The sequence below is a fragment of the Salvelinus fontinalis genome, chromosome 29 (genome assembly GCF_029448725.1).
Source record: "Salvelinus fontinalis isolate EN_2023a chromosome 29, ASM2944872v1, whole genome shotgun sequence".
In the NCBI taxonomy this organism is placed as follows: Eukaryota; Metazoa; Chordata; class Actinopteri; order Salmoniformes; family Salmonidae; genus Salvelinus; species Salvelinus fontinalis.
The window spans coordinates 18048240-18067206 of NC_074693.1; the positions used below are offsets into that span (position 1 = coordinate 18048240).

General features: G+C 48.4%; 1 protein-coding gene across 4 annotated transcripts in view; it reads left to right on the forward strand.

The window, feature by feature from the left end:
* Positions 1-533: 533 nt before the first annotated feature.
* The window catches only part of LOC129827534 (protein phosphatase 3 catalytic subunit alpha-like), a 68812-nt gene continuing 50378 nt past the window's right edge, over positions 534-18967 (forward strand). For 2 of the 4 annotated variants that reach the window (XM_055888458.1, XM_055888460.1), the window contains exon 1: positions 534-952. In XM_055888458.1, coding sequence (XP_055744433.1) covers positions 904-952 — 49 coding nt within the window. In that variant the 5' untranslated portion in view covers positions 534-903. Of the gene's footprint in view, positions 953-1317; positions 1456-18967 lie in introns of those variants that run through there. The other 2 variants (XM_055888459.1, XM_055888461.1) reach the window with 2 other exon arrangements.

Below are 18967 nucleotides of genomic sequence, written 5' to 3' on the forward strand. Positions count from 1 at the left end.
TTTAAAAAAAGAGGGTGTGCACTACCAGGCAGGCACTACCCCCTGTGCCATAAATGTTCAGACCTCTTGGTATAGAGGACAAGTGTAGTGCACTTTGTGTAGCCTAGGCTACTGAGAAGCTACTGCTATTTATGATGGAACATAACCTTTTCTTATAAAAAATAAACAAAATGTTGTTATATACAAAGGCCTGTTTGCAATGACCTGTACTAGTGTGTATTCTCACACAAAAGGCCATTGCAGAGGACAGGCTATGATATGTATTGTTAGGCCTATAAGTTGCGTTCCCTAAACCTGATACCCTTTACAGATAGATGAGTAATGCTTCCACAATAACGAATGCTCTTAACTAAGCTTTGAGGCAGATCCCCCATAGGGCCAGATCACCTATAATAAAATAAATAAACCATTATTATTGTTATGAACACACACAGACACACGCACACTAGTAATAACAGCATATCAGGTGGCTGGTTGATATGCGGAAAGGGGGAAGACATTAGATTAGAACGCATTAGAACCTCCACCGGATGGCGGTATGAGGCAGTCCCTGTATGAATGTGTGCGTGGGAGTTCCTCCTTTCGCCATTCCGGGGTGTCGCCACACCACGGAGAGTACTGAGGGAGTCCTGCGAAGAGACCGCCTAGCCCCCTCCAGGCCTCTTCTCACCTCTCCACACCTTCATCCAGCCACACACGGGGCCCCGGCATGCCCCAGAAGACAGGTATCCGCTCATTACTCCCTCAGAGAACCGCCGCAGACCTCCCCAGCAGCCCTGTTTGAAAGATTACGGAGACACCGAGGGATGCTACTGCAGCAAACGCACCCCGCACCGCGAAAATTCTCGACGTCTGCCCGAGGAACAGAAACATTTGGTTGGCCCTTGACCGAAGCCCCTGAGGATGTCCGACAGCTGTGCGAACATGAACTCCGACGATCGGCCGGTTAAAAGTACGCACAATTATATAATGATGCTTAGGCCTATGCGTTATTGTTTTTGGGCATTGGCTTTGCATTGGCTGCAAACATGGCTGCACTAATGTCGATATGTGATTGCATGTGTGTGCATCCCCTTGTTATTTCCCCTCAATAAAACAACAACAACACTTTAGGCTATTGGATGGTGAGTCACTGATGAAAATGCAACACTGTCGAGTTATTGATGCCAGTGATTGATGATTGACAGAAACTAAAATGTGGTTTTGGCTCTGAATCCCGAGAGGATGATGTGACCTGTGCACTGTATGGAAATACCCCCTTATTTTGTATTATGTGGATGTCTCTCGGCGCGCACTGAGTGACATGGTGATGCTGCATGAGCCGCACCTGGTGGTGGGTACATGTACTGTTCAGTCAGAGTCAGAATACCCGAGAGCGAGAGAGAGAGATTAGCGTCTCTTTCCAATGAAACATTTCTGGCAGTTTGACGATGACAGCTAAAGGAAGACTCAAAGGTAAAATTATAATTGTTTACATTGTGTGTTTTTCTTCATTTAGGGAGCAAAGGGATGTATGTAGGCTATTAGATGTTAATTAAATTGGTAGGTGTTACAAGTAAATGCATGGAAACGTGGAAGTAACGATGTGAATATAATATGTTTTGGACTTGCCATAGGCGACCCTGAACACGTTATGTTGAGGTCCAATACGTTGGTCTTATCCGAGTGTTCATAGCCATGACATTGACTGCTGCGAGAGCTCTATAACTTGGCCTACATTGTCGATATCTAGATGTATTTTTAGACAGCCAAATTTCACTCACATCGCCAGGCAATTTATTCGTTTGGTTGTTAGGATGCAACTTGCGAGGTAGAAGAGACTCGATTAGGTTCCATATGGCTTTAATATGAAAGCTCATAATGTCATCCATCCTGCAGCTATGGTTGTGTTCTTATTTTTGTGAGTTTGAAAAGTAATATGGTCATATGTCGCTTTATTTACTTTTCTCAGTGCTCCCTCATGCCAAATTATGCATAAAGAAATTATGTGCACCTGCACAAATTGTGTGTTTAAGGACTCACTTCCTTCCCTATCCTATATTTATAAGCGTCCCCAGATTCTTATTCTGTCTCACTGACAGCCAAATAAGACAAAATGGAGTTTGGGAATGTTTAGTTGCGTTTCAGCATATTGTAGCCTATTGCCTTCATCAAGGCAGTATATAATAGTGTTATTGCATCATTGGATTATGGAATATTTAATGTGTTTATGAACAGCGGCTTTTATGCGTGGGCGGCATCAGACGAGGTGATGGAGGTTCAGCGATCCTTGTTACACCGTTTCCGCACAGATTGCCATGTTTATTGGGGTCACAACAACCCTGGCAGTGTTGTGCACTTGTGCACAAAGTCACATGCGACCATGCCTTTTTCTTCAACTGGGAGATTGTCGCGGGTTTCTGGTGTGGAAGAAAACGGGGACGCGGGTTGATAGACACTCGGGCGGGAAAACACGGGTTTTCCCGTGTAGGGTGCGTTTGCGCGCGTGCGTTTCGCTGAGTGTACGCATATGTGCGCCACGCGTGCACATACATTGTGCATGTTTGTGTGCATGCCTGTGTGTGTGTGTGTGTGTGTGTGTGTCTTGGAACACAGCTGGACTATATTGCTCAGCTGCAATAGTGAACTAAACACAGTCGGACTCTGCACACCATACACACATCATCTACCACAATGCCACGGTGAGAACATAATGTGTCAGAGAGAGACACCTTAAAGCATCACAGTGAGAGACAACATTTTATTTGAGAGGAGTGAGCCAAGAGAGGAGGAGAGCATGTGTGTAGGGCTGGCCTATAGTGAAAAGAAAACAGAATATAGGCACTGGGCCTAAGGATGGCACAGGAGCCCAGACAGTTGGTTTGTCATATCCAGAGATCGGTGTGTGTAGGCTACTGTAGATGGATTAGAAGAGCGTGGGATAGGACAGAGGGACGAGGAAGATTTGGGAGAGAAAGAGAGAGAGAGAGCAGCACATTGAGCACAGTACACAGGCAGGCGAATGGAGGCACTAGACCAGGACTGAGTGTGGACAAGGTGAGGAAAGGAAAGAGAGAATGTGACAAGCACATGAAGGAGGTGAAGTAGATGAGAAGCGAGAGAGAAAGATGGAGAGATTACGTGATGTAGGCTGATGGACAGACAGAATCCCACAGGGCTATTGGATCTCTAGATCCTGTCTAATGGCTCATACAAATCATTCTCACCTGATTTTATACAATCCAGTGATCTTCAGTCCTGGGGAACCATATGATGTGCAGGATTTTATTCCAGCCAATCACTAACACATATGATTCAACTAATCAACTATCATCAAAGCCCAAGAGAAGGCATGCCTGTTGACATTTTGAGGAGGCAGGGAAAGGACAGGAGGTTAGGACACAAGGAATCAAGGAGTTCATATTCAAAAAGAGCCAGATTGACCATTCCTAACCAACCATTGATAATTACTGTACTTCCTGGTGTCTTTCCATGGCCACACTAGCGCTCTACTCAAGGCCCACTTTCTGAGCAAAGTTGCTACTAACCCAGCAGTTATATTTCTCTAGTGACTCATGCAATCTCTTGCAAAGGGTGCTTCAAGTTGATAGGCTATTACATGAGAGCGTTTTCAGGCTAAGCGATTGAGCTTTTCATAGCTGTATACCATTCAGTGAACAGAAGCAGTCCTCAGAGATTATTCTTAGGTGTTTTATTAGGATCCCATTAGCTGGTGGATTAGCAGCAACTACTCTTCCTGGGGTCCACACACAACATAAAACCAGATGTAATACAGAACATTAATAGACAAGAACAGCTTCAGGACAGAACTAAATACATTTAAAGCTAGAATCCTTAGTTGCTACATACATTTTTGGATTTATAAATGAATGATATATACCCATTGATTCTTGAAGAATATAACTTGTAAATGCCTCATGAGCTTAGTTGAACTGTCGTACCCCATCAGAACCCAAAATATAAGCTTGTTTCACTCCAATGTTTGTAAACAATGTAAATGTTAACAAACACTAAATAGCCTCAAAACATGATTATATGATTATAGAATTTTGATACAATATCATGGTCAGTCCTTTCGTCTGTGAATTTGAGACTGGTTACATTTCTCCAGGCCCATCCCTCAGCTTTTTACCAAAACAAAGGCTGGGTGTCCATTTTGTTATTGTTTCAATTAACGATTCTAGCTTTAAAATAAGAAAATATAAATTCAAAAAAAGGTCCTGTAATGGAGAAAAACATTTTTTGTTAATGAATACAAGCATGCACACACACACACACACACACACACACACACACACACACACACACACATGCACAAATGCGTACACACAAACACATCCACACACACAAACATTCACACCGCTTCTGGCATGGCTCGGGGACTACTTAGAATGTTTTCTTCTGGATTCCCATGCAGTCCTATGTGGTACCTTGCGCCCTGTGGATGTGTGGGTGTGTGGATGTGGGTGTGGGGATGTATGGGTGTGTGGATGTGTGTGGATGTGAATGTGTGTGTGTCGATGTGGATGTGTGTATGGATGTGTGTGGATGTGTGTGTGTGTTGATGTGGGTGTGTGTGTGGATGTGTGTGCGTGTGTGTACAGTAAGTATATGTGTGTGTGTGAGGGGGGCTTTGTGTGAGCGTACCTTGAAAGTTTTCTCTCAGTCCTGTACTATGGCAGGACAGAGTATTTATAGCCCTTTAGAGAGACAGAGGGAGAGAGAGAGAGAGAGAGAGAGAGAGGGAGACAAGGAGGGAGAGAGGTAGCGGTAGAGAGAGAGAGAGAGAGAGAGAGAGAGAGAGGGAGAGAAGGAGGGAGAGAGGTAGAGAGTGAGAGAGGGATTGTCTAATGAGGACATGTTGTTTGGGGATAGTTTCTGTTAGTGTGTGTCTGTGTATATGTACACAGATGGTCCTTCATGTGTGAAGCATACATTAATTACACAACATCACCCCCCCCCCCCCCCCCCCATCCGCTTTCAAAGACCCATGGATCTGTGCTAGGCTGCTAACTGATCTGGGTCAGAGATGGTAGAGGCATGAACACACACACACACACACACACACACACACACACACACACACACACACGCATGTGCACTGTCACAACCCTCCCCACTTCCCATATTCCCCCTTCTTCTGCTCTCTTACCCTTCTCTTTCATTGCGCCATTCTTTCATCACTCCGTTCCTCACTCTTTAATTTATTTATGCAGAGACCGGCTGTAGAAAGAGCAGATCTCCTGAGGTGTGTCATATCATTCTCTGCGAGGTCCTGCAGAGGCCAACATATTCAGACAGAAACAGGTTCCTCACACTAAGACACCACTGGAAAACACAGCGATAGATTCACTAAGTGTTTGAACCAATGGCCAACGCAGAGCTGTCAGGTCTACCCACAGTACAGTAGATGTATTGATAAAAGGCACTTTTGTGTTTTTCAACTGTCTGTAATGTGGGCTATTCTCCTATGAAGCTGTTTTTACTCAACTACTCTTCTTTTTTCTCAAGCTGTACATTCTCTGTCAATCTGCCCTACTTTTTATCTATCTCAATCACAGTCTCTTTCACACACCCTCACACACACTCTCCTTTTCTCACTTGCACACTCACACACCATCACACACCCTCACACACCCTCACACCATAGTATTTTGGTGGTGGGACTAGGGCAGTACATGGGACAGGACCTTTCTTGCAGTGGTGATAGAACAGTGTGGGTTAGTTCCTTGTAGGGCTAACCCTACCGTAGTGGAGCTGGAGCAGTGACCTGACCTGGTTAGCCTTTAACTCAGTGGGCTACGGGCTGTCTCAGCCGGTGTGGAATACCGTCAATACATCATTGACACATGACTAGTGGGGGGCTGCAGGGCCTGGAGAGATGGAGTGTGTGTGTGTGTGTGTGTGTGTGTGTGTGTGTGTGTGTGTGTGTGTGTGTGTGTGTGTGTGTGTGTGTGTCTGGTGTGGGGTGGTGTGGTGTGGTGTGGGGTGGTGTGGTGTGGTGTGGGGTGGGGTGGTGTGGTGTGGGGTGGTGTGGTGTGGGGTGGTGTGGGGTGGTGTGGGGTGGGGTGGGGTGGTGTGGGGTGGGGTGGGGTGGTGTGGGGTGGGGTGGTGTGGTGTGGGGTGGTGTGGGGTGGTGTGGTGTGGGGTGGTGTAGGGTGGGGTGATGAATTAGTCTGATTTAAGATTTAAGTGATGGGGAGGTCAGGAGGTAGTAGAGGACAGTTAGACGGTGATGGATGGAAGGCAGAAAGAAACAGAGAAAAAAAGATAGGGAGAGAGAGAGGTAGAGAGAGAGAAAGATAGAGCGAAAGGCCTACTTGTGAACTAGGCCATTATCTGTGTTAGTACTGGTGGGGCTCCACGAGGCTCTGTAGATCCTGCAGAACAATACCTTTATGTGTGTGTGTGTGTGTGTGTGTGTGTGTGTGTGTGTGTGTGTGTGTGTGTGTGTGTGTGTGTGTGTGTGTGTGTGTGTGTGTGTGTGTGTGTGTGTGCACAAGTGTGTTTCTGTGATGCGGCAACTTTATCTGGGTGTGTGAATTTCTGTCTCTGTATTTCTTTGTGCGTGTGTGTGTGTGTGTGTGCATGCATGTATGTGTGTTTCTACCTCTGTGTGTGTGTGTGTGTGTGTGTGTGTATGTGTTTTGCCTTTGTGCCTGTGTGTGTGTGAGTCCTCACGTGCAGCTGGGCGCTCTTGCTGTATCTCTCCTGGTCAGTCATCCCCCTCTCCAGCGGTGCCCTAGGGGCCTTCATTATGTAAGGGAAACACCGCTGCAAAGCACAGGCCGATAACTCAACCCTGAAATAAAGCCTGCTAGACCGTCTATAACACAGACAGGACTTTCATACACATACACAGTGTACATACATGTATGCATGCACACATGCACATTGCAAAAGAAAAGAGGGGAGAGGAGGAGAGGGGATAGGAGACAAGAGGAGACGAGAGGAGATGAGAGGAGTGGGAGCGGATAGGAGAAGAGAGGAAGAGAGAGGAGGGGAGGGGAGATGAGAGGAGAGGAGAGGTGACGAGAGGAGAGCAGAAGAGAAGACGAGAGAAGTGGAGAGGAGAAGAGAGGAGGTGGAGAGGAGAAGAGAGGAGGGGAGGGAGAGGAGAGGAGGTGAGAGGAGGTGAGAGGAGAGTAGAAGAGAGAAGATGAGAGAAGTGGAGAGGAGAAGAGAGGAGGTGAGAGGAGAGGAGAGGAGAGGAGAGGAGAGGAGGGGAGGGGAGGGGAGGGTGTTGTTCCTGTAGCTGCTGTGATGTTGTTTATTACCTCAACCTGGTACTGTGTGGAGAGATGGTCAGAGGTATACAGGTAGATAGAGAGGAGATAAGAAGAGAGCAGAAGAGAGGAAAAGAGAGTAGTGGAGAAGAGATTCGAGGAGGTGGAGAGGAGAAGAGAGGAGGGGAGGGGAGAGGAGAGGAGGTGAGAGGAGGTGAGAGGAGAGTAGAAGAGAGAAGACGAGAGAAGTGGAGAGGAGGTGAGATGAGGGGAGGGGAGGGGAGGGGAGGGTGTTGTTCCTGTAGCTGCTGTGATGTTGTGTATTACCTCAACCTGGTACTGTGTGGAGAGATGGTCGGAGGTAGACAGGTAGATAGAGAGGAGATGAGAGGAGAGCAGAAGAGAGGAAAAGAGAGTAGTGGAGAAGAGATTAGAGGAGAGGAGGGGGGAAGAGAAGAGAAGAAAAGAGAGGAGATGAGAGAAGATAAGGGGAGACGAGGGGAGCAGAGAGGAGAGGAGAAGAAAGGAGACGAGGGGAGCGGATATGAGAAGAGAGGAGATGAGGGGAGCGGATAGGGAGAGGAGAGGAGGTCAGAGGATAGGAGAGAAGAGAAGGGAGGAAAAGAGATGAGAGGAGAGGAGAAGAGAGGAGACGAGATTAGAGGAGAGGAGAGGAGAGGAGAGGTGGGTGTTGTTCCTGGAGCTGCTGTGATGTTGTTTATTACCTCATCCTGGTACTGGTACTGGAGAGATGGTTGGAGGTAGACAGGTAGATAGAGAGGAGAGGAGAGCAGAAGAGAGGAGACGAGAGGAAAAGAGAGGAGATGAGATTAGAGGAGAGGAGGGGAGGTGAGGTGAGATGAGAGGAGATGAGAGCAGAAGCGAGGAGACGAGATTAGAGGAGACAAGAGGAGACTAGAGCAGAAGAGAAGAGACGAGGGGAGCGGATAGGAGAAGAGAGGAGGGGAGAGGAGAGGATAGGAGAGATGAAGATTGGAGCGGAGAAGAGGGGAGGTGAGAAGAGGGGATAGGAAAAGAGTGAGGAGAGAAGAAGAGAGAAGACGAGAGGAGTGGCGATTGGAGGAGAGGAGGGGAGAGGAGAAGAGAGGAGAGTAGAGCAGAAGAGAGGAGACGAAGGAGACGAGGGGAGCGTTGTTGTTCCTGTAGATGCTGTGATGTTGTTTATTATACTGTATTATACTATTACCGAAGCCTGGTGCTGTGTGGAGAGATGGTTGGAGGTAGACAGGTAGATAGAGAGGAGACAAGAGCAGAAGAGAAGAGTAGAGAGGAGAAGAGGAGATGAGATTAGAGAAGAGGAGGGGAGAGTAAAGGAGGGGAGATGAGAGCAGAAGAGAGGAGTGGAGAGGAGAAGAGGGGATTAGAGAAGAGGAGGGGAGGGGAGAGCAGAAGAGAGGAGAAGAGGAGATGAGATTAGAGAAGAAGAGGGGAGAGTAGAGGAGGGGAGAGGAGAGTAGAAGAGAGGAGTGGAGAGGAGAAGAGGAGATGAGATTAGAGAAGAAGAGGGGAGAGGAGAGCAGAAGAGAGGAGTGGAGAGGAGATTAGAGAAGAGGAGGGGAGAGTAGAGGAGGGGAGAGGAGAGCAGAAGAGAGGAGAAGAGGAGATGAGATTAGAGAAGAAGAGGGGAGAGTAGAGGAGGGGAGAGGAGAGCAGAAGAGAGCAGTGGAGAGGAGAAGAGGAGATGAGAGGAGGTGAGAGGAGAGTAGAAGAGAGAAGATGAGAGAAGTGGAGAGGAGAAGAGAGGAGGTGAGAGGAGAGGAGAGGAGAGGAGGGGAGGGGAGGGGAGGGTGTTGTTTCTGTAGCTGCTGTGATGTTGTTTATTACCTCAACCTGGTACTGTGTGGAGAGATGGTCGGAGGTATACAGGTAGATAGAGAGGAGATGAGAGGAGAGCAGAAGAGAGGAAAAGAGAGTAGTGGAGAAGAGATTAGAGGAGAGGAGGGGGGAAGAGAAGAGAAGAAAAGAGAGGAGATGAGAGAAGATAAGGGGAGACGAGGGGAGCAGAGAGGAGAGGAGAAGAAAGGAGACGAGGGGAGCGGATATGAGAAGAGAGGAGATGAGGGGAGCGGATAGGGAGAGGAGAGGAGGTCAGAGGATAGGAGAGAAGAGAAGGGAGGAAAAGAGATGAGAGGAGAGGAGAAGAGAGGAGACGAGATTAGAGGAGAGGAGAGGAGAGGAGAGGAGAGGAGAGGTGGGTGTTGTTCCTGGAGCTGCTGTGATGTTGTTTATTACCTCATCCTGGTACTGGTACTGGAGAGATGGTTGGAGGTAGACAGGTAGATAGAGAGGAGAGGAGAGCAGAAGAGAGGAGACGAGAGGAAAAGAGAGGAGATGAGATTAGAGGAGAGGAGGGGAGGTGAGGTGAGATGAGAGGAGATGAGAGCAGAAGCGAGGAGACGAGATTAGAGGAGACAAGAGGAGACTAGAGCAGAAGAGAAGAGACGAGGGGAGCGGATAGGAGAAGAGAGGAGGGGAGAGGAGAGGATAGGAGAGATGAAGATTGGAGCGGAGAAGAGGGGAGGTGAGAAGAGGGGATAGGAAAAGAGTGAGGAGAGAAGAAGAGAGAAGACGAGAGGAGTGGCGATTGGAGGAGAGGAGGGGAGAGGAGAAGAGAGGAGGGTAGAGCAGAAGAGAGGAGACGAAGGAGACGAGGGGAGCGTTGTTGTTCCTGTAGATGCTGTGATGTTGTTTATTATACTGTATTATACTATTACCGAAGCCTGGTGCTGTGTGGAGAGATGGTTGGAGGTAGACAGGTAGATAGAGAGGAGACAAGAGCAGAAGAGAAGAGTAGAGAGGAGAAGAGGAGATGAGATTAGAGAAGAGGAGGGGAGAGTAGAGGAGGGGAGATGAGAGCAGAAGAGAGGAGTGGAGAGGAGAAGAGGAGATTAGAGAAGAGGAGGGGAGGGGAGAGCAGAAGAGAGGAGAAGAGGAGATGAGATTAGAGAAGAAGAGGGGAGAGTAGAGGAGGGGAGAGGAGAGCAGAAGAGAGGAGTGGAGAGGAGAAGAGGAGATGAGATTAGAGAAGAAGAGGGGAGAGGTGAGCAGAAGAGAGGAGTGGAGAGGAGATTAGAGAAGAGGAGGGGAGAGTAGAGGAGGGGAGAGGAGAGCAGAAGAGAGGAGAAGAGGAGATGAGATTAGAGAAGAAGAGGGGAGAGTAGAGGAGGGGAGAGGAGAGCAGAAGAGAGCAGTGGAGAGGAGAAGAGGAGATGAGACTAGAGAAGAGGAGGGGAGAGGAGAGCAGAAGAGAGGAGTGGAGAGGAGAAGAGGAGATGAGATTAGAGAAGAGGAGGGGAGAGGAGAGCAGAAGAGAGGAGTGGAGAGGAGAAGAGGAGATACGATTAGAGGAGAGGAGGAAAGTGGAGAGGAGAGGAGGGTAGAGAAGGAGACGAGGGGAGAAGAGGAGATGAGATTAGAGAGGAGGGAAGTGGAGGGGAGAGGAGAGGAGAGCAGAAGAGAGGAGTGGAGAGGAGAAGAGGAGATACGATTAGAGGAGAGGAGGAAAGTGGAGAGGAGAGGAGGGTAGAGAAGGAGACGAGGGGAGCGGTGTTGTTCTTGTAGATGCTGTGATGTTGTTTATTATACTGTATTATACTATTACCTCAGCCTTGTGCTGTGTGGAGAGATGGTTGGAGGTAGACAGGTAGATAGAGAGGAGACTAGAGGAGTGGATAGGAAAAGAGAGGAGAGGAGAGGAGAGGAGAGGAGAGGAGAGGAGAGGAGAGTGGTGTTGTTCCTGTACTGGTTCTGTGTGGAGAGATGGTTGGAGGTAGACAGGTAGATCGAGAGGAGACGAGAGGAGAGGAGAGGAGATGAGATTAGAGGAGAGCAGAAGAGAGGAGTGGAGAGGAGAAGAGGCGATAAGATTAGAGTAGAGGAGGGAAGTGGAGAGGAGGGGATAGGAGAGGTGTTGAGGGGGAAGAGGGGATAGGAAAAGAGTGGAGATGAGAGGAGACCAGATCAGATCAGAAGAGAGGAGAGGAGTGGAGAGGAGAAGAGAGGATGGGAGAGGACAGGAGAGGAGAGGAGAGGAGAGCAGAAGAGAGGAGTGGAGAGGAGAAGAGGAGATGAGATTAGAGAAGAGGAGGGGAGAGGAGAGCAGAAGAGAGAAGACGAGGGGAGAAGAGGAGATGAGATTAGAGAGGAGGGAAGTGGAGGGGAGAGGAGAGGAGAGCAGAAGAGAGGAGTGGAGAGGAGAAGAGGAGATACGATTAGAGGAGAGGAGGAAAGTGGAGAGGAGAGGAGGGTAGAGAAGGAGACGAGGGGAGCGGTGTTGTTCTTGTAGATGCTGTGATGTTGTTTATTATACTGTATTATACTATTACCTCAGCCTGGTGCTGTGTGGAGAGATGGTTGGAGGTAGACAGGTAGATAGAGAGGAGACTAGAGGAGTGGATAGGAAAAGAGAGGAGAGGAGAGGAGAGGAGAGGAGAGTGGTGTTGTTCCTGTACTGGTTCTGTGTGGAGAGATGGTTGGAGGTAGACAGGTAGATAGAGAGGAGACAAGAGCAGAAGAGAAGAGTAGAGAGGAGAAGAGGAGATGAGATTAGAGAAGAGGAGGGGAGAGTAGAGGAGGGGAGATGAGAGCAGAAGAGAGGAGTGGAGAGGAGAAGAGGAGATTAGAGAAGAGGAGGGGAGGGGAGAGCAGAAGAGAGGAGAAGAGGAGATGAGATTAGAGAAGAAGAGGGGAGAGTAGAGGAGGGGAGAGGAGAGCAGAAGAGAGGAGTGGAGAGGAGAAGAGGAGATGAGATTAGAGAAGAAGAGGGGAGAGGTGAGCAGAAGAGAGGAGTGGAGAGGAGATTAGAGAAGAGGAGGGGAGAGTAGAGGAGGGGAGAGGAGAGCAGAAGAGAGGAGAAGAGGAGATGAGATTAGAGAAGAAGAGGGGAGAGTAGAGGAGGGGAGAGGAGAGCAGAAGAGAGCAGTGGAGAGGAGAAGAGGAGAAGAGACTAGAGAAGAGGAGGGGAGAGGAGAGCAGAAGAGAGAAGACGAGGGGAGAAGAGGAGATGAGATTAGAGAGGAGGGAAGTGGAGGGGAGAGGAGAGGAGAGCAGAAGAGAGGAGTGGAGAGGAGAAGAGGAGATACGATTAGAGGAGAGGAGGAAAGTGGAGAGGAGAGGAGGGTAGAGAAGGAGACGAGGGGAGCGGTGTTGTTCTTGTAGATGCTGTGATGTTGGTAGACAGGTAGATAGAGAGGAGACTAGAGGAGTGGATAGGAAAAGAGAGGAGAGGAGAGGAGAGGAGAGGAGAGGAGAGGAGAGTGGTGTTGTTCCTGTACTGGTTCTGTGTGGAGAGATGGTTGGAGGTAGACAGGTAGATCGAGAGGAGACGAGAGGAGAGGAGAGGAGATGAGATTAGAGGAGAGCAGAAGAGAGGAGTGGAGAGGAGAAGAGGCGATAAGATTAGAGTAGAGGAGGGAAGTGGAGAGGAGGGGATAGGAGAGGTGTTGAGGGGGAAGAGGGGATAGGAAAAGAGTGGAGATGAGAGGAGACCAGATCAGATCAGATCAGAAGAGAGGAGAGGAGTGGAGAGGAGAAGATAGGATGGGAGAGGACAGGAGAGGAGAAGAGAGGATGGGAGAGGACATGAGAGGAGAGGAGAAGAGAGGATGGGAGAGGACAGGAGAGGAGAGGACAGGAGGGGAGAGGACAGGAGAGGAGAAGAGAGGAGAGGAGAGGAGAAGAAAGGAGGGGAGAGGACAGGAGAAGAGAGGAGGTGAGAGGAGAGGAAAGGAGACGAGGGGAGCGGTGTTGTTCCTGTACTGGTACTGTGTGGAGAGATGGTTGGAGGCAGACAGGTAGATAGAGAGGAGACGAGAGGAGAGGAGAGGAGATGAGATTAGAGGAGAGGAGGGGAGTGTAGTTGAGAGGAGGGGGAGGAGGGGACAGGAAAAGAGAGGAGAAGAGAAGAGACGAGAGCAGAAGAGTGGGGTGGAGAGGAGAAGAGGAGATGAGAGGCGGGAGGAGAGGAAAGAGAGGAGGGGAGAGGAAAGAGAGAAGAGAAGAGGGGAGAGGAAAGAGAGGAGAGGAGGGGAGGGGAAAGAGAGGAGATGAGATCAGAAGAGAGGAGACGTGGGGAGACGAGAGGAATGGAGAGGGGAAGAAGGGAGACGAGGGAAGAGGATAGGAGAAGAGAGGAAGGGAGAGGAGAGGAGCTGGTTAGAGGAGGGGAGTGGAGGGATAGGAAAAGAGAGGAAAAGAGAGGAGACGAGATGAGTGGAGAGGAGAGGAGAAGAGAGGATGGGAGAGGAGAAGAGAGGACAGGAGAGGAGAAGAGAGGTTGGGAGAGGACAGGAGAGGAGAAGAGAGGAGGGGAGAGGACAGGAGAAGAAAGGAGACGAGGGGAGTGGTGTTGTTCCTGTACAGGTACTGTGTGGAGAGATGGTTGGAGGTAGACAGGTAGATAGAGAGGAGAGGAGATGAGAGGAGAAGAGAGGAGACGAGGGGAGCGGTGTTGTTCCTGTACTGGTACTGTGTGGAGAGATGGTTGGAGGCAGACAGGTAGATAGAGAGGAGAGGAGATGAGATTAGAGGAGAGGAGGGGAGTGTAGTTGAGAGGAGGGGGAGGAGGGGACAGGAAAAGAGAGGAGAAGAGAGGAGACGAGAGCAGAAGAGTGGGGTGGAGAGGAGAAGAGGAGATGAGAGGCGGGAGGAAAGAGAGGAGAGGAGGGGAAAGAGAGGAGATGAGATCAGAAGAGAGGAGACGTGGGGAGACGAGAGGAATGGAGAGGAGAAGAAGGGAGATGAGGGAAGAGGATAGGAGAAGAGAGGAAGGAAAAGGAGAGGAGCTGATTAGAGGAGGGGAGTGGAGGGGATAGGAAAAGCGAGGAAAAGAGAGGAGACGAGATGAGTGGAGAGGAGAGGAGATGAGATTAGAGGAGAGGAGGGAGGAGGGGAGTGGAGAGGAGAGAAGAGGGGAAGTGAGGAGAAGAGAAGAGTGAGGAGAGGAGTGGAGTTGAGAAGAGGAGATGAGATGAGATTAGAGGAGAGGAGGGGAGAAGAGGGGAGAGGAAAGAGGAGATTAGGGGAGGTGAGAGGAGGGGAAAAGAGAGGAGATGAGATCAGAAGAGAGGAGACGTGGGGAGATGAGAGGAACGGAGAGAAGAAGGGAGATGAGGGGAGCGGATAGGAGAAGAGGGGAGGGGAGAGGAAAGGAGAGGAGAAGAGCTGATTAGAGGAGGGGAGTGGAGGGGATGGGAAAAGCGGGGGAAGGAGAAGAGAGGAGATGAGATTAGAAGAGAGGAGGGGAGTGGAGAGGAGGAGGGGAGGAGAGAAGTGATGAGGAGGGGAATGGAGAAGAGAGGAGATGAGAGGTGGGGAGAGGAGGCGTGAAGCAGAAAAGAGGGGAGAGGAAAAGGATGGAAAAGAGACGAGAGGAGTGAAGAGGTTGTTCCTGTAGCTGCTGTGATGTTGTTTATTACCTCAACCTGGTACTGTGTGGAGAGATGGTCGGAGGGAGACAGGTAGATAGAGAGGAGATGAGAGGAAAAGAGAGGAGATGAGTTTAGAGGAGTGGATGGGAGGGGAGAGGAGAGGAGGGGAGAAGAGAGGAAAACAGAGGAGGAGATGAGTGGAGCGGAAAAGAGACGAGTGGAGTGGAGTGGAGAGGAGAAGAGAGGAGATGAGGGGAGGTGAGAAGAGAGGAGAGGAAGGGAGGAGGGTGTTGTTCCTGTAGATGCTGTGATGTTGTTTATTACCTCAGAACTGACTTGCCTGAGGAAAAAAACTGAGGAAACGAGAGCAATAGAGAGGAGGGGATAGAGAGGAAAAGAGAAATAGAGAGGAAAAGAGGGGAGAGGAGGGGAGGTGAGACGAGACAAGGGGAGAGGAGGGGAGATACGGGTGTTGTTCCTGTTGATACTGTGATGTTGTTTATTACCTCAGCCTGGTACTGTGTGGAGAGACGGTTGGAAGTAGACAGGTAGATAGAGAGGAGACGAGGGGAGTGGCGTGGAAAAGAGAGGAGATGAGATTAGAGGAGGATGGGAGAGGAGAGGAGGGGAGAAGAAAAGAGAAGAGAGGAGCGTAGAGGAGAAAATCGGAGGGGAGGGCATAGGAGGGGAGGGGAAAAGAGAGGAGGAGACGAGATTAGAGGAGCGTAGAGGAGAAGAGAGGAGAGGAAAGGAAAGGAGGGGAGAGGCAAAGAGGGGAGAGGAGAAGAGGGGAGAGGAGAGGAGAGGGGAGGAGAAGAGAGGAGAGGAGGGGAGAAGAGGGGAGACGAGAAAAGTGGAGGGGAGAGGAAAAGAGAGGAGGGGAGAGGAGAGACAAAGAGGGGAGAGCAGAAGAGGAGAGAGGAGAGGAGGGGAGGTGAGATGAGAGAAGGGGAGAGGAGAGAAGAGAAGAGTAGAAGAGGGGATGGGGGAGGGGAGAGGGGAGGGGAGAGGAGAGAGGAGGGGAGGAGAGGAGAAGAGAGGAGGGGGGAGAGGAGAGGGCAGAGGAGACGAGAGGAGAGGAGAGGAGAGGAGAAGAGAGGAGAAGAAAAGAGAGGAGGGGAGGAGGGGAGAGGAGAGGAGAAGAGAGGAGGGGAGAAGAGAGGAGAGGGGAGGAGGGGATGGGAGAGGAGAAGAGGGGAGAGGAGAGGGAGGAGAAGAGAGGAGGGGAGAGGATAGAGGAGGGGAGAGGAGAGGAGAGGAGGGGAGGGGAGAAGAGAGGAGGGGAGAGGGGAGGGGAGGAGAGGAGAGGAGAGGAGGGGGTGGGAGAGGAGAAGAGAGGAGGGGAGAGGAGAAGAGAGGAGAGTTGAGGAGGGGAGGGGAGAGAAGAAGAGAGGGGAGGAGAAGAGAGGAGAGGGGAGGAGAAGAGAGGAGAAGAGGGGAGAGGAGAGGGGAGGATAAGAGAGGAGGAGAGAGGAGGGGAGATGAGAGGAGGGGAGAGGGGAGGAGAGAGGAGGGGAGAGGAGAAGAGAGGAGGGGAGAGAAGAAGAGAAGAGAGGAGAAGAGAGGAGAGGAGATGAGAGGAGGGGAGGGTGTTCCTGAATGTGCTGTGATGTTGTTTATTACCTCAACTTGGTACTGTGTGGAGAGATGGGTGGAGGTAGACAGATAGATTTATTCTCGGGAAAACACCATTCTTAACAGTGCACCTGATAGCGGTTCCATATGTTAAACATTAAGAAAGAGAGAATGCAACAAATAGTATGGGTTGCTAATATGACTAGGATTTTGCCTTTGGCTTCTCGACAACAAAAAAAAGTTGATATTTGTATTTATTATGGATCCCCAATACTCTTCCTGGGGTCCAGCAAAATTAAGGCAGTTATACAATTTTTTAAAATTTACAATACATTCACAACAGATTTCACAACACACTAAGTGTCTGCCCTCAGGTCACTACTCTACTACCACATACTGTATCTACAATGCAAAGTCAATGTGTACGTGTGTATAGTGCAGATGTTATCGTGTGTGTGCATGTGTCTCTGCCTATGTTTGTGTTGCTTTACAGTCCCTGCTGTTCCATAAGGTGTGTTTTTATCTGTTTTTTTTAAATCAAATTTGACTGTTTGCATGAGTTACTTGATGTAGAATAGAAGAACTGTTCACAGTAGAACTGTTCGCCCCCCATTGTCTGGTCTGGACTTGGGGGGGCAGTGAAGAGACCTCTAGTGGCATGTGTTGTGGGGTATGCATGGGTTTCCGGGCTGTGTGCCAGTACGTCAAACAGAAAGCTCGGTGCATTCAACAACGAGACATATATTTCCCTCACTAACTTTAAACATCAGCTATCGGAGCAGCTAACCAATCGCTGCAGCTGTACACAGCCCATCTGTAAATAGCCCACCCAATCTACCTACCTCATCCCCATATTGTTTTTATTTACTTTCTGCTGTTTTGCACATCACCATCTGCTCATCTATCACTCCAGTGATAATCTGCTAAATTGTAATTACTTCGCTACTATGGCCTATTTATTGCCTACCTCCTCACGCCATTTGCACACACTGTATATAGACTTTCTTTTTTTATATTGTGTTATTGACTGTACGCTTGTTTATTCCATGTGTAACTCTGTGTTGTTGTTTGCGTCGCACTGCTTTGCTTTATCTTGGCCAGGTCGCAGTTGTAAATGAGAACTTGTTCTCAACTAGCCTACCTGGTAAAATAAATAAATAAATAAATGTCACAAATACAAGTAGCGATGAAGTCAATCTCTCCTTCACTTTGAGCCAGGAGAGACTGACATCCATATTATTAATGTTTGCTCTCTGTGTACATCCAAGGGCCAGCCGTGCTTCCCTGTTCTGAGCCAACTGTAGTTTTCCTAAGTCCCTCTTTGTGCCACCTGACCACACGACTGAACAGTAGTCCAGGTGCTACAAAACGAGGGCTTGTAGGAGGAGTCAGCGCTGTTAAGAAGGTAGAGCAGCTCATTATTATGGACAGACTTCTCCCCATTTTAGATACTGTTGTATCAATATGTTTTAACCATGACAGTTTACAATCCAGGGTTACTCCAAGCAGTTTAGACACCTCAACTTGCTCAATATCCACATTATTCTTTACAAGATTTATTTGAGGTTTTAGTGAATGATTTGTCCCAAATACAATGCTTTTAGTTTTGGAAATATTTAGGACTAACTGATTCCTTGCCACCCACTCTGAAACTAACTGCAACACTTTGTTAAGTGTTACAGTCATTTCAGTCTCTGTAGTAGCTGATGTATATAGTGTTGAGTCATTTCATTCTCTGTAGTAGCTGATGTATATAGTGTTGAGTCATTTCAGTCTCTGTAATAGCTGATGTGAATAGTGTTGAGTCATTTCAGTCTCTGTAATAGCTGATGTGAATAGTGTTGAGTCATTTCAGTCTCTGTAATAGCTGATGTGAATAGTGTTGAGTCATTTCAGTCTCTGTAATAGCTGATGTGAATAGTGTTGAGTCATCCGCATACAAAGCCAGTGGCATGTCGTTAGTAAAGATTGAAAAAAGTATGTTTTAACAGTCATTTTCTTAATGGGTGCTTATTAGAAACTGGAATAAGCAATTTCATAAATTCGTCAAGTGCAGCGTCTGGTTGCTCCTCATTACACACCACAGACCAACAAATATTATTTACATCATCAACATATAAATCACTACAAAACTTGACCTCTTATACACTATATTAGGCCCAGCCTTTGGAACTTTGGTTTTCGTAGATATGGCTACTATATTGTGATCACTACATCCTATGGATTTGGATTCTGCTTTAAAGCAAATATCTGCAGCATTAGTACAGATGTGATCAATACACGTTGATGATTTATGTCCTGTGCTGTTTGTAACTACCCTGGTAGGTTGACTGATATCCTGAACAAGGTTGCAGGCACTGGTTACAGTTTGAAGCTTACTCTTAAGTGGGCAGCCTGATGAAAGCCAGTCAATATTGAAATCACCCAGAAAATATACTTATCTGATGATATCACCTACATTATCAAGCATTTCACACATATTATCAAAATACTGACTGTCAACACTTGGTGGTCTATAGCAGCTTCCCACAAGAATGGGCTTTATTTAGGTGAGGCAGATGAACCTGTAGCCATATTACTTCAACAGTATTTAACATGAGATCCTCTCTAAGCTTTACAGGAATGTGGTTCTGAATAAAAACAGCCACACCTCCACCTTTGACATTTCTGTATTTTCGGTAGATGTTATAACCATGTATTCCTACCACTGTATCATCAAAAGGTATTATCTAAGTGAGTTTCAGAGATTGTCAGAATATGAATGTCATCTGTTACTAA